The sequence below is a fragment of the Buteo buteo genome, chromosome 23, assembly GCF_964188355.1.
Source record: "Buteo buteo chromosome 23, bButBut1.hap1.1, whole genome shotgun sequence".
In the NCBI taxonomy this organism is placed as follows: Eukaryota; Metazoa; Chordata; class Aves; order Accipitriformes; family Accipitridae; genus Buteo; species Buteo buteo.
Window position 1 is genome coordinate 5,279,756 of NC_134193.1, and position 13,777 is coordinate 5,293,532.

At 60.8% G+C, this 13,777-nt stretch overlaps 1 protein-coding gene across 1 annotated transcript; it reads right to left on the reverse strand.

Annotated features, from left to right (window-relative positions):
• Positions 1–4,910: 4,910 nt before the first annotated feature.
• On the reverse strand, positions 4,911–13,424 carry TULP1 (TUB like protein 1). Its single transcript, XM_075055494.1, has 14 exons — positions 13,378–13,424; positions 12,883–12,927; positions 11,226–11,350; positions 10,962–11,108; positions 10,226–10,360; positions 9,861–9,974; positions 9,619–9,753; positions 9,337–9,428; positions 8,918–9,091; positions 8,384–8,496; positions 7,796–7,904; positions 7,482–7,580; positions 7,022–7,193; positions 4,911–6,148 (listed from the first exon to the last, which is right to left on the reverse strand). The coding sequence occupies exons 1-14, from the start codon at positions 13,422–13,424 to the stop codon at positions 6,015–6,017; spliced, it is 1,641 nt and encodes a 546-aa protein (XP_074911595.1). The 3' UTR covers positions 4,911–6,014.
• Between the last annotated feature and the right edge of the window lie 353 nt (positions 13,425–13,777).

The following is a 13,777-nucleotide window of genomic DNA, read 5'->3' on the forward strand; positions in this document are numbered from 1 at the left end:
GAGGAGCAGAAAGTTGGGAGTCAATCAGGAGGCGGCGGGGCCGGGCCGACCCTCCGCCCTCCTCCCCGGCCCTCCCTCCTCCCCTCCCTCCTCTCCCTCCTTCCACCCGGCCGACCCTCCTCTCCTTCCTCTCCCTCCTCTCCCTCCCCGGGGCGGCGGCGGCGGCGGCAGCGCTCCCCGACGGGGCAGCGGGAACGCGGGGCTTCTCTTCCACCGGGAGGGGTTTTTGTGGGGGGGGAAAGGGCAGCCCTGGAGCCCGGTTCGGCCCAGCCCGGGATCTGGGAGCGCCCTCTAGAAGCCTTCCTCACCCTCCTCCTCCTCTTTCTCCGGTCCGCAGCCCCGGGATGCAGCCCCGGGCCGGGGCATGAGGGTGCTGCTGTCCCGTCCCGTCACCAGCCAGCCAGGGTCCCCCGTGCCCACCTTCAGCCCCTTCTGCACATCTTCATCGCCCCCCGTGCAGCCTCACCCCCCTATGTGCACCTTCATCCCCGTGCTCGCCTTCATCCCTTTCCACACACCTTCATTGTCCTCTGCACACCCTCATCGCCTGCCGCACACCTTCATCCCCCTCCTCATCCCCATCCTCACACCCCCGCAAACACCTTCATCCCCCTCCTCATCCCCATCCTCACACCCTCACACCCCCCCAAACACCTGCATCCCTCTCCTCATCCCCATATCCTCATTCCCCCCCAAACACCTTCATCCCCCTCCTCATCCCCATACCCTCATCCCCCTCCTCATCCCCATCCTCACACCCCCCCAAACACCTTCATCCCCCTCCTCATCCCCATCCTCACACCCCCCCAAACACCTTCAACCCCATCCTCACACCCTCACACCCCCCCAAACACCTGCATCCCTCTCCTCATCCCCATACCCTCATTCCCCCCCAAACACCTTCATCCCCCTCCTCATCCCCATACCCTCATCCCCCTCCTCATCCCCATCCTCACACCCTCACACCCCCCCAAACACCCTCATCCCTCTCCTCATCCCCATACCCTCATTCCCCCCCAAACACCTTCATCCCCCTCCTCATCCCCATACCCTCATCCCCCTCCTCATCCCCATCCTCACACCCTCACACCCCCCCAAACACCCTCATCCCCCTCCAAACACCTTCATTCCCCTCCTCATCCCCATCCTCACACCTCCATCCCCCTCCTCAACCCCATCCTCACACCCTCATCCCCCCCAAACACCGTCATCCCCTTCCTCATCCCCCCCTGCTCAGCCTGCTGCACCCCACCAGCATGCAGATTCCCCGTCTTTCCCAGACACCCACCCCACCCTGCGGTACCCAGGACGGGGATCTCAGCCCATGCCGTTGCGATTTCCCAAGGGAACCCAGCCAGGAGCCAGGCCACGGTCATTTCCTCGGAGCGAGCCGATGGGTGGTAACGTGCTAAGCCACAGCCGGCTGATCGCATGCGAGTCCCTGGCCGAGACCCAGCCCGACTGTTGGGAACTGCAGCCCCGATACAGGCAACACACGGCAAAAACCCCGGCCCTGTCGTCCACAGGGTCCGGCAGGCGCCAAGGGTCTGCGCCGTGGTACCCGAAACCCACAGGGGTAAACCGGGGAGAGGGATCCTCCCGGTGCCCTGCTTGGAGAAGGGATGCTCTTTGCATCCCATCCCTTCTAGAAACATATTTTTCTAATTTTCTTGCTGAGCTTGGTTGTATTCAAGCATTTCGGGACAAGACAGCCAGCACTGCAGCCCGTACAGCGACAGTCTCCGAAGCATCCAGCGCATTCAGCAATCGTGTGTGATTAATAAAACCATATCGCATTCTTCCACCCTTGGCCTGGTGCTAAGTTGTAAGAAATCTGGACCAAAAACTGCAACAAAATGGCTGCTATTCTCTAAGGGCCGTTCGGAGCACTCGTTACTCATCCCTTACTTGGGCAAAAATGACATTGACTGCTCCTGGAGATGACAGGCTTAATTGAGTTCATAGGAGTTTAGGCTGAGTAAGGCATGAGCAAACAAGCGTGCATTAGCCCATGAATAAAAGCCTGATCTGCAAATGTTTAGGAACACATGTAACGCCGCACAGGGGAGTACCGAGGGGGTCACCGCCGCGCCGGGCCTGCCGGGCGTGCAGGGGTCAGGCTTCGGCTCGGTGACAGCATCCAACCCAACTGCTGGTGATGCAGGGATGAGCTTGTTCTAGAGCGTGGCAATTCGAGCCTGGCTCGGTGGTTTGTTTCAGTCCTGCCTCTTAATTTTTATTTTTTTTCCTCCTTCAGAAGTCCATAATCCTTGTTTCTGCTATTCTTCGTCCACTGGTGGGAACAGCAACTTCCTTTCCCAAATTATAATATAAAAGAGCTGCAAGCAGCAACGCCATAAATAATATTTTCTTATGGCCAGAACATCCAAGTCTAGGCAAGACACCAAGAACAGCTACAACATTGTAAAACTCCAACACTTCTCCAGAATGGATTCACTAATTAAAAAATGATTCCTTTTTAAAAGCAGTTGAAAAATATTGGCTTTCCCATTACCGCCTGTCGCTTGCTGCGCCGAGAAAGAGCCCATCCTGCAAACCCGCAGCCCAGCTTACCGGCCATGACTCTGCCTTTCCCTCTAAAAAATGTCACTGAAAGAAATACATGGGAAGGGGAAGGGGAGAGAAAAAACACCCTGTTCCGTTCCGTCCTTTAATTAATTAATGTATCACCACTTCAAAGCACGGAGTGAGAGCCCCCGAGGCTGAGGCGATGCTCTCTGCTGGGCAGGGCGCTCGCTGGGAACCAAACAGCTCCGGCCCTTCCATTGACGGGCGAGGAGTTTCCCTGCGCTGGCTTCCCCTCCCGAACCTGCCGGGATGCAGCCAGCCCTCTCCCTCCACGGGCTGCCCGGCTGATGGGGCATTCGCCTTTCGGAGCCCCATGGAAATACCCCACAGCCCCCCACTAAGAGTGCAGGGGCTGAGCCTGTGCTCAGGCCTGGGCGCGCGGAGCCCCCCGAGCCCCGGGTGTCTGGGGCAGAGGGAGAAGCGAGCGGTTGGTGACAAGCCCCATGCTTCCATCCTCCTCCTCAGCTCTGGACCAGCATCTTTCCACTCATCAGCATGGGATGGGGATGTCGGTAAGTACCGCCTTGCGAGAGCCACTGGCACGGCAGTGACATTGGTCCTAGCTAGGATGCAGCACTCAGCATTGAGGTGGGACCTTATTTTTTTTTTCCTCCCCTTTGCCTTTTAACCATCTTTGCAAAACCAAAACGCATTTCCCAGGAGGTTCCCTTGAGGAGCTGCTGACAGTCGCCTCCGGCTGCTAGCCACGCTCATGCCCCTGCGTGAGCGCTTTGTGGGGTTAAATCCATCCCTGCACCACCAACTTAACACCAGCTCCCTAAAATGAAGCTTCAGAAGCCTCAAAGTCTCGTGCTGCGGGGAAAACATCATCCCTGGGGACTGAGAAAACCCCTTCTCCAAGGAAGACACACACTTTGGGCTCAAACGCCGTTGATAAGGCTCCTTCTCTTTTTTTTTTTTTTTAATCTTTTCTTGCAGCGAGCATTCCTTTCACACCCACGCACACCCCAGCATCCTCAGCCATTGGTCTGCCGGCGCATCCGTCACACTTTCCGTCGGCCAAAGTAGATACACATTTCAACTGCTTCCATTCCTCATCTCCTCTGGTGTTAACAGCCAGCGCAAACAAAGGGCCCGAACATCCATCGCCCTATTAAATTGTTTTCATTTGTTTCTTGTGCCACAGTTGGTTTGGGTTAGAGGGTTTGTCTAAGTGATTTGGGGTGGGTGGCTGATGCGGTAACTGTATTCTGGGATACCCGTGGCAGATTTTTTGCTCCGCTTGGGCTGCAGGCTGGGAATCACGAGGGGTTTGCAAGCAACGGGCAACACGGAGACTTTTTGGGTAGGGGAGGGAGAAACTCCCTGGGGAGCAGCTGGGATAATGGGAGACGGTGCTCCAGTGAGAGCTTGGGGAACCAAAACCCCTCTTCTCTCACCCCGCTTCAGCTTTTCTGCTTCCACTGGAGGAAATGGGAACAAGCGTTAGCTCAACCGTTAGCTGAGCTTTTCCCGATTTCAAACAGATGTTGGGTTTGTGGCTGGATTTGGGCAGAAAGCTCTCGCTTTCCCCACATTTGCTGGCCATACCTAGCCAAGGGATGCTGGCCCCGAACCGCGGTGGCTGGTTCTCTCTTTAGCTCACAAGAAGGTCTCTGATCTCACCGCGTGGGTAAGGGACGATGTCCCACGCCGGCCCGTCGTCCCCGAGCTGTTCGCCTCCATCTGCCCCCGTCGCGAGCGTTTGCCGATGAATCACGGAGCCCGGATTCGTGCAGCTGGCGGGAAAACCTCGGCTCTGTCTGCAAAGCCACTGGGGCAGATGTTTGCCAGTGGTCCCAGCTCGTGGTCCCACTGTCACTGTTACCTGTCCCCAACCCCACGCAGGGACGGGTTCGGGCTGCGGCGGTGTTGCGACACTGCCCAGCAAGGATGAGCATCCCTCTTACACAACCGCATCTGTCTCATCCGTCTCCTGCTCTTTGGCCTTTCCACCCCGGCTACCTCTCACAGCATTAAATTGGGGGGGCTCAAATCACCCCCTGAATGGGGGAAAGATCTGTATGTGACCTGGGAAGGGGACCCCAAATTGTCTCAGCCCACCCCGGGGTCACTGCATGAGCTGAGCAGGTGAGAAGCATTATCGGGGAGTCGAAGACGGTGTTTCGAAGCACCTTGGCATGTCCCTGTATTTCTCACCACTGAATTAATCAGATTTGGGCCTGTCCGTGCAGCCAAAGCCTCACCCCACAAAGGTGGGTTTGTGCTGGAAATGGGGGCACAGGCTACCCTGCCCCCCCCCCGAGCTGCCCCTCTCCAGCATCTCCCCTTCCCAATGACCCCCCGGAGCTCCCCGTGACACCCCACGGGTCTGTGCCATCAGCAGGGACCACCAGCGGGGCCAGTCCCGGCAGCGGGGACACCCGGGGCACGCGGGGCTCCGTGGGACCACCTGCCCGGTGGGGTCCGGAGGGATGCGGCAGAGCCCCGGGGCGGTGAGCGGCGGGGGCACGGGGGGCTCGGCGAGGCCCGGCCGGTCGCTGAGCGTGACTCAGCACCGAACCACACCTTGTGAGTCACCCCAGCGCTTCCTGGTGCACCCAGAGTTTTCCCTTCCAGGTCCCTCTTGGCAGCACCGACCCAGCCCGGCCCCGTGCCGGTGATGCCAGCTTTGCCTCACGTGGCCGCTGGCCCTCCTCCGCCGGCACCGGCTTCCCTCGGCACATGCCCACGTGCCACCAGTGCTCTGGGTGCCAGGGTGCTCCTCGGGGACCTAAATCCCCAAAGGGTTTCCAGGCAGTGGGGTTAGACCCAACTGGTGGAGAGCCCGAGGCGTGCAAAGACACCACGGGCACCGCACGTCTGCTGGTGCCAGGGCAAAAATGGGGCAAAAATGGGCCAAACCCAGGGTTTGGTGCCCAGTGGGCATTGACCCGGGCAGGAGGTCCCTCGCCAGGAGCTTGGGCAGACCCCGGCCACGCGTGGTTTCTGTGCGCACTCATAGTTATGAGGAAACATGAACGAGGAGACCACCAACCCCCCTCTCACTGAGAGATGGAGCTACAAAATACAAACCAGAATCTAAAAAAAAAAAAAAAAAAAAAAAAAAAGAGGGATGAGTTTCCAGGATCCGAGTCCAAGAAACATCTCAAAGGGATGAGATCGGGATCACAGTCAGCCTCATCTGCTAAATATACCCCAGGCCTGACGCTGCCATCTGCCCCAGACCAGCGATCTGTCCCAAATTTGCCCGGAGAGGGTGGCCGTGGCTGGATGAGCGTCCCACGGCACTCTGTGGGCACCGTGCACCTCGAGCCACCCCAGGAGCGGCTGTAACTGTGAGCGTTCACCAGGCAGAAGGTGGAAACAGAGGGGTAGGATGGGGATGCAGGAGCAGGACAGGGATGCGGGAGCATCCACCGGGCACCGGCGCGCAGCCCCAGCATGCGGCCCCGGCACGGGTACTACTCGCAGGCCAGCTTCCCGTCGAAGCTGGAGAGGGCGATGGCGAAGGCCTGCACGGCACAGAGCGGGTAGTTGTAGTCCATGGTGAAAGCGTCGTCCGCCACGCGCCCGAACTGCATCACGATGTAGTCGGCTGCGGGAGAGAGGGCGAGCGGCTGGGACGTCACCCGCGCACCCATCCCACCCTTTTCCCAGGGGACCCACGCAGCAGCGTCCCAAAGAAGCCGCCCCCGCCTTCCACCGAGCTCAGCCCGCGGTTCGCGCGCCGGCGGCACCGTGCCGCAGCGCGTGTTACCGAAAACCATCATTTTCCCATTGCGTGCTCCAGCGCAGGACCACGGCACCCTTCGGACCCCCCAGCACCCCTTCCCCGGGAGCCGCAGCCCCCCAAGGGACAGGGACCTCACTCACCCCCCCCGTGGGACCTCTGCTACCGGGAGGGCGGGTGACAGGAAATCTGTAAAAATAACCAGGGGCCCCCGAGAGGTTTTTTCTGTCCCGTAACCCAACACCCCGGAGGCCGAGGGTTTCTGACTGCGCCGGACAGGTGACGAACGGCCGCGTCCGGCCGCTCACGCGGGGACAGAGCCACTGTCACCCCCGAGGGACCGTCCCCGAGGCGCGACGCACCCCCGGGTGAGCCCGCCGGCGAGGCGGGGTGCGTGCTGGAGGCGATGCTCTGGGATGGCCTGGGTTGAGTGGGTGGCCGTAGTGTGATTAGGGGGGGGGGCTCAGCACCCCACAGGATTTGTCCTTGCCCTAATCTGCCTGGCAACAGGTGACCTGCGCGCTCCCTCTGCCGGCACCCGGGGCCAGCAGGCAGCTGCCTGTGCGGTGCCGCACGCCCTGTCCACCTTCATCCCAGCTCCAGCAAAGGCAGGCAGGACCCCAAAGCAGCCATGCATGGGAAAAAACTAAACCTCAGCAAAATAAGGGGTTGCTGGGACCAGCTGACGGCAGTGCTCCTCCACCGTCACCCCCCCGTCCCATCCCCTTCCCAGCTTACGGTCGCTGCCGTGCACTATCTGGAAGTTTTTGACGGAGGCATGGGTGACCCGGCCGTGGAAATTGAGGACGTAGGACTGGGTCTCGTCGTTCCACACCGGCGCCTTGTTGTGCAGCTCAATCACGTTGTCCATGTTTTTGTTCTGCCAGCGCATCAGGAGGCCGTCGTTATCCTGGGGAGGGGGAGAGGGGGGAGAGCAGAGTTGGGGTGACCCTACCCAGAGCCTTGCCACCCCCCATGGCGTGCCCAGGGGGATGCACTGTAGCAGTATCCAGCTGAGAGATAGGATCCAGCGCGAAAAAAATAATACAGATGCCACATCCCCCACCTCCCAGGGAGGTGCCTTGAATTTCAGGGACACCTGAAAGCATTTCCATGCCCCAAAATGGGTAAAATCCAAGGTGAACCCCAGCAAATCCAGCCCCCCAAGGAGTTTCTCCCAGTCTGGCCCCTGACTTACATTTCGGGGCCGGATGGGCACCCTCTCGCTGTCGGCATTCATCCCGGGGATGATGACCGTCATCTTCCGGGGGCCTTTGAACCCTAAAACGTTGGTCTCCTACAAAAGAAACCCCGTCCCTAAAACCAGCAACCACCATGGGCTGCAGCCTCCCACCGGTGGCTGAACGAGGGCTCAGGGACGGATCCAGCCCATCCCGCATCTCTGCAAGCCCCCCCGGGCAGTAGCCCAGCGAAGGGGTGCAGGTCGGGACCCCCTCGCCGCCTGCCCAGGAGGTCCCCGGGGTGGGGGGGTGTCCCCGTGCTGCTGCTTACGTAGACCACGGCCGAGAGCTCCTGCCGCACGTTGGACCAGTCAGCGTTGGCCCTGTCGGGGTTCGCGCCGTTGTCGAACACCGTGAACTTTGTACCCATCAGGTTGGATCTGCAGCCGAGGATGGGAGATGGCTGCGGCCGGTGCCACCGAGTCCCCTCTGACCCCCCCTGTTCCTCCCACTCGAAGCACAGCCCCAGCTGCAAAACCCACGTGCGGCCCCCAGCTAACACTGTCCTTCCCACCCTTTAGCCATTTGCTCGGGTTCAGGGCACCCCTAAATTGGGGCATTATAGGGGGGACCCCCCAGCATCACTGTGCAGCTACCAGCAGTGCAACGGGCCGGGACTTGCCGGGCTCCCCGGGCGCCGTTTCTAGCTGTGACCTGTCTGCCGGGAGGAACCAGACAAGCCTGTTTTCCCCTCCCGGCCCCCCGACACTCCTCGGGTCAGACCCGGCAGTGGGGAACTCCGAATTTAGCCTCTTGCCTGACCCAGCCATTGCTTGAGGCAGCCAGCAACCCATGGAGCAGGAGCGGGGTGCTGCAGGAATGGGGTGCTGCAGGAATGGGGTGCTACCTCCACTCCTACCTCAGCTTCCCGATGAAGTTCTCTCCCCCCCGTGACAGGTCGGTGGGGTCGATGGAGATGAGGTAGTTGGAGGTTTTGCTCTTCTTACGCTTCCTCCCGGCGAGGAGGAACACCTGGGAGGGTGGTGGGACCGCGTTGAGATGGGGCATCGTCATCGCCATCGCTGCCGCCGTCCCTGGCTCACCGCCCCGCCGTGCCCTCTGCGCAAGGCTTGGCCCAACAGGTCACTGCCACGACCTTGCGCAAGTGATGGAGTGAAGACGATCCCCAAAATACTGGCTGAGCCATGGGGGCAGGAGGGGCTGAGCCCAGCCTGGCATTAGCATGGCTCTCCGGCAGATGTTTGCTCATCATTCATCCCAGGTACCATCAACATGGGGCATTTCCCAAGAGGAATTACAGAGGAGGGGAGCAGCCCCATCCAGGACCCACCACCACAGTGGGATGCTGGCAGGCACCCCCCCAAAACCCTGAGGTTGCTCCCCAGGGTGGGTGTAGAGCCCCAGGAGTCTCCAAGCCCCCAACCCATCTCACCTTCTTGTCATTATCCAAGTGAAGGTAATAGGTGGGGTAAAGCCCTCGATCCATCCCCTTCTTGTCCCGCGTCACCCGGCACTTGATGGTCACCCCCTGTGGCGCCGGCCGCAGCACAAACTCCTCCAGGTTGTCCACCTCGATGACGGGCGACGGGGGCCTTTCCTCCTTTGTCTGCAACAGGAGAGGGGATGGTGACCCCAAAGCCCAAACTGCTAAAAGCTCCTCTCCTTTCCCAACTAATTGCTCTTTGCTCCTGATCACCCCTCTGGGCTGTGGTTCTGCAGCTGGTGGCTTTGGGGACGGTGCTGCGGTGGGTCTCCCTGGGGGATGCTCTAGCCCCCTGACCCACACTGGGGGGGAAGAGCTGCTGCCCCCACCCCGAGGGGACCCCCACAGCTCTGAGGGGTTTTTTGTACCTTCTTTGATTTCTTCCCTTTCCCCTTCTTGTTGGAGTTTTTCTGCGGGGTCTCTGGGGTCTCCTCCTCGCTCTCGGCCGCTTTGGGAGGAGCTGCAGGCAGGAACGGGCAGGGGCACGGGGTGGGAGAAGAGCCTGACTCCACCGAACCCCGAACTCGGCATAGACCCATGCCAACACCATTGATCATAACCCCCCTCTGCATGGCCAGGCTCAGCCGCACCCTCACGAGCCTCTGCAGCACCCACCACCCTCCATTGCATCACTGCTACCAGGCTCTGACCTTTCTTTTTGGTTTTCTTCTCCCTGGGGGGGTCCCCGCCAGTCTGGAAGAGAGATGCCGGGTTTTTCTTCTTCTCTGACCTGATGGGTTTGGTGCTGGAGTCGGAATCGTCCTCCTCATCGCTCCCAGTGGCGGCTGGGGGGGGACACAGGGGACACTGTCACATGGCACCGGGTGCTGTCGGCTCAGGGTGATGCCATGGGGCAGTGGGACTGGCTGCCATCCCCTCACTCGCCCCATACCTTTCTTCTTGCTTTTCTTCTCCTTCTTCTCTCCGTTCACCTGGAACACGGACATTGGCTCCTTCTTGGTGCTTTTGGCAGATTTGGCTTTGCTGTCAGGGTCGCTCCTGTCTCCTAGTGGGATGGAGGAGCCGATGAGCGGCCGGACAGTGGGATGGGGATGGGTGGTGACGAGGACAGGGAGGTGGCAGGGTGGGGACAGCGGGAAAGGTTGAGCATGGGGAGGGGGCGATTGCCCCACAGCCCCCCAAGCCTCCCAGGACAGTGATGGGGATGGGACGTGGGCCGTCCCCTTGTCCCGGCAAGGACAGATGCAAGTGGCAACGGAGCTGGGCTTGAGCCCTGCCCATCCCCTGGGCACTCACCCTTCGGCTTCAGCTTCTTCTCCCGGCTCTCACCCGAGGGGGGCTCTTTGGGCAGCTTCTTCTTGACCTTTTTTGGTGGGTCTTTGTTCTCCACCTCCTCTTCCTCCTCTTCATCCTCCGAGTCCTCAGCTGGCTCTGCCCGGAGGTGACAACCACGGCATCAGCAACGCGATGGCCTCTTGCACTGGGGACCCACAGCCTCATGATTTGCGAGCAGGGAACCTCCCTCGGCAGCGCCAGCCGGCGTGGGCACCCATCCCACCACGGCCAGGGTGCTGGGGCCACGGGTGCCCGGCCCAACCACAGTGGCCAGCGACACGTCGGACGTGTCCAGTGCCGGACACAGCGTGCAAAGTCACACTGCCATCTCGCGGCTGCGGCCCTGGGGTGCGGATTGGGGAGGGGGATGAGCCCCATCTTTTTGCCCACCCCATCTTTTTGCTCCGGTAGGATGTCCGGGGAGCTGGTGGCACCGGCCAGCCGCCAACTGCCACATTCCCCGGCCCTGATCCCAACTCCCCAGTCAACACCACGCATGCCGGTCCCCTGCCACATCCCCTTTCCTCCCAGTACGCAGCTGGGTTTTGGCCAAAAAGCCCCCCAGGGACATGCAGGGCCCCTGCAGACACCGGGACCATCGATGGCACTGGCAGGACGTGGTACGAGGGGCCGTGGTGCACGGGGATATGAGATGCCACGAGCGGGTGCCCGCAGAGGGGTGGGTGCTGCCCCCCACCTTGCTGCTTCTTGGGGCCCTTGGCCACGCGGGAGCGAGCGGCCGGGCTCTCCTTCTTCTTCCGAGGCTCCCGGGTGACTTTGGAGTAGGGGTCCTTGTCGCTCTCCTCCTCCTTCTCCTCCTTCTTCTTCCTCAGCTTCTTCACCCCTACGCATTTCAAGAGATGCTCTCAATGGAGACACAGCGGGTGCAGGATGGGGCCGTAGGAGGGACCAGCGTGTCCCCCCATTTCCATGCAAGTTGCGAGGGGGTGTCTGTGCTTACCCTGTGCCGGGGCACCGGGGTCCTCCGCAGCCCCCGCCTCACCCAGCTTCTTCACCCGCAGCCGCCGGGGCTTCGCCTCAGGCTCCGGCACAGGCTCCTGCCGCTTCTTCTTCAGCTTCTGCCCCGCGGATGGTGCTGCGGAGATGGTGCCGGCCTTAAATCCCTTTTCACTTTGCAAGGCAGGCCCTGCTCATACAGCACCATCTCCCCTTCCAAAATACAGGCAGGCTTTTCCCTGGCCCCACATGGGAGCAGGGACCCGTTTCGGGGATGGGGACACGGTCGCACCTTCAAATGAGCAACTTACCATGGGGCAGTCCCCCGGGGAAGGCAGAAGGAGGAAAACAGAAAAAGGCTGTTAGCCGATAGACGGGAGAGCATCAGCGCTGGGACAGACGGCCACGTGCCAGCCCCAGGGACGAGGGACATGTTGCTGGCAATGCCCCGACACTATGGACTGTGCTGGCATGGAGGGACAAGCCACGCTGTGCCATACGGACCCCGGCCAGGAGCCTCCCTGGGCACCAGCTCATCTCCCAGTGGGCATCCCGGGGGACCTGGGCTGGGACAGGGCACACGGGGATGGGCAGGCAGCCTGGCTCCGCACCTCCATCTCCTCTCGTCCCCACGAAAGGCTCTGGTCGAAGGCAAGGAACCGTGGGGCTGGGCTGGGATGGAGGTCAGCCGGAGCAGAGAAGCAGGAGGATTAGGCACAGCACACCTAATCCTGGTTAGTCAGGGCTATAAATAACTCTGATTTACCAAATACGGAGCATCTGGGGCAGCACTTGCCTCCGGACAGGAGATATTTGGGGAGTGGGTGTCAGCTCGGGGCCCTCAGAAAGTGATTTAAGCAAACCCAGTTGCACCAGGGCACCCACCACCCAACAAAGCACCTTCCCCCTTGCAGGGGTTTCGTCCCTCCCGGATGCCCCAGCCCAGTGGGTGAAGGTGTTTTCCAAGAGGCGGGATCTGGCTGGATCCCAGGGGGATCCCAGCGCTGTGGATTTGGGGGGTGGAAGCTGGGGGTCCCATGGAGGAACTGGGAACCGGCTGGTTTCTTCCATGTCATCAGCTCACACCGAAAAGCTCCTTCACATCCTTTAATCCCTTAAGCAGCTGGGGGGGAGGACAGCCACTCTCTTCATTACTTAACGAAGCCCTTCGAGGAGGGGCTGCTGATTAAATCGGGTGGTTGGTCCATGAAATTGCTGCCGAGACCCCTCCGAGGCCGGCAGCACCCGAGGGCTGTGCCGAAATGCAACGAGGGGGGTCTCTGGCCTTTGGGGTCACAGCCTGGGGAAAGTGAGTCACGGCTGCCAGCTTAACTGAGAGGCTTAATTAAATTGTTAATTAGGAACTGAGAGCCCATCTCATGGGGTGCTTCAAAGTGATGGAGGGGGGGTTAGAAGGATGCACAAAGGAGCAGGGGGGAGGCTGTGGGATTTCCTCTGCCCACCTGCTCTGGAAGGGGGGGTCCCCAAAAGCTCATGCCCCCCCAGGGCTGCAGCACCCCGATGGAGCAGCCCATCCAGCCCCAAGTCAGTCTCAGTGTGGGGCTGGGGTTTGGGGATCTCCGATGTCCCCAGCCCTTGGGGACAGCCCGCAGCAGGGGACAGTGGCACCAGGGATGGGGAGGGGGGGGGGGGTTCTCACCTGCTTGGGCTTGTGCTGCTGGGGGCTCCCTGGCTCCTCGCTGGGGCTGTGGGGCACAGAAAGCAAAGGAGTGAGGGCTTTCAGCCCTCTGCAGCTCCCAGGGAGGACAAGAGCCTCCAGCTGAGCACCACCCCCATTTTTGGGGTGGGGGGAAAGGTCAGCCTTTCGTTTGGCTCTAGAACCAGCTCCCCCCACCCCATCTCGACCAAGTCAAGCTCAGCCAACAGCATCCTTCCTAGCAGGGAGCACAGGACGGGCTCTGCCTTGACCAAGGGTGACAGCAATGAGGTTCATTTGGGGACCCCCCCCTCACTAACGAACACTATTCCTCTCTAAACCAATGGGCATCATGACACCAACCCCTAGAGCAAAAAAACTGATAAAACAGCTCATTAAATTGTAATTTAACTGAAAATAGGAGAAAAAGGCGCTGGAGGAGACGGGAGCCCAGCACATTGCCTACCCCGTGGGTCGCATCCCGCCCGCCGGCACTCACCTGTCGGCAGCCCAGACCTCCCGCAGGATCTCCGTCTGCAGCGGCATGGCTCCGGGATGGCTCCCTCTGCCCTGTCCTGACCTTCCCTCCTCCCCGGCACCGGCCGCTGACCCCCCCGGTGCTGTAGCTCCTACCAGTCCTGGGCCGAATCCATGGGCTCAGCCACAGCCACAAGGGTCCGAGTGGCCTCACGGCATCGGCTCGGCCACCTCCGCGAGCCCCTGTGGCGAGAGGAGGAGGAGGAAGAGGAAGAGCAGGTGAAGGAGATGATTAACTTTTTATTTCTCCTGAAACTCAGTAATAGGATTTCAGGGGCTGCCGGCCAGGCGTGCTGGGAGAGCAGCTGGCAGGGCGGTAATCCCAGGAAAAGGGGGCCCTGCGGGAGCGCAGGGGGGCACAG

Bases quoted from the DNA above. Each gene is read 5' to 3' on its own strand.
- TULP1 (XM_075055494.1), bottom strand. From the start codon at position 13,424: ATGCCGCTGCAGACGGAGATCCTGCGGGAGGTCTGGGCTGCCGACAG. The intron at 10,361-10,961 runs GTGGGGGGCAGC...ACCTCCGGGCAG, and splicing joins GGGCCCCAAGAAGCAGCAAG to AGCCAGCTGAGGACTCGGAG. The intron at 9,429-9,618 runs GTCAGAGCCTGG...TCCTGCCTGCAG, and splicing joins GAAGAAAACCAAAAAGAAAG to CTCCTCCCAAAGCGGCCGAG.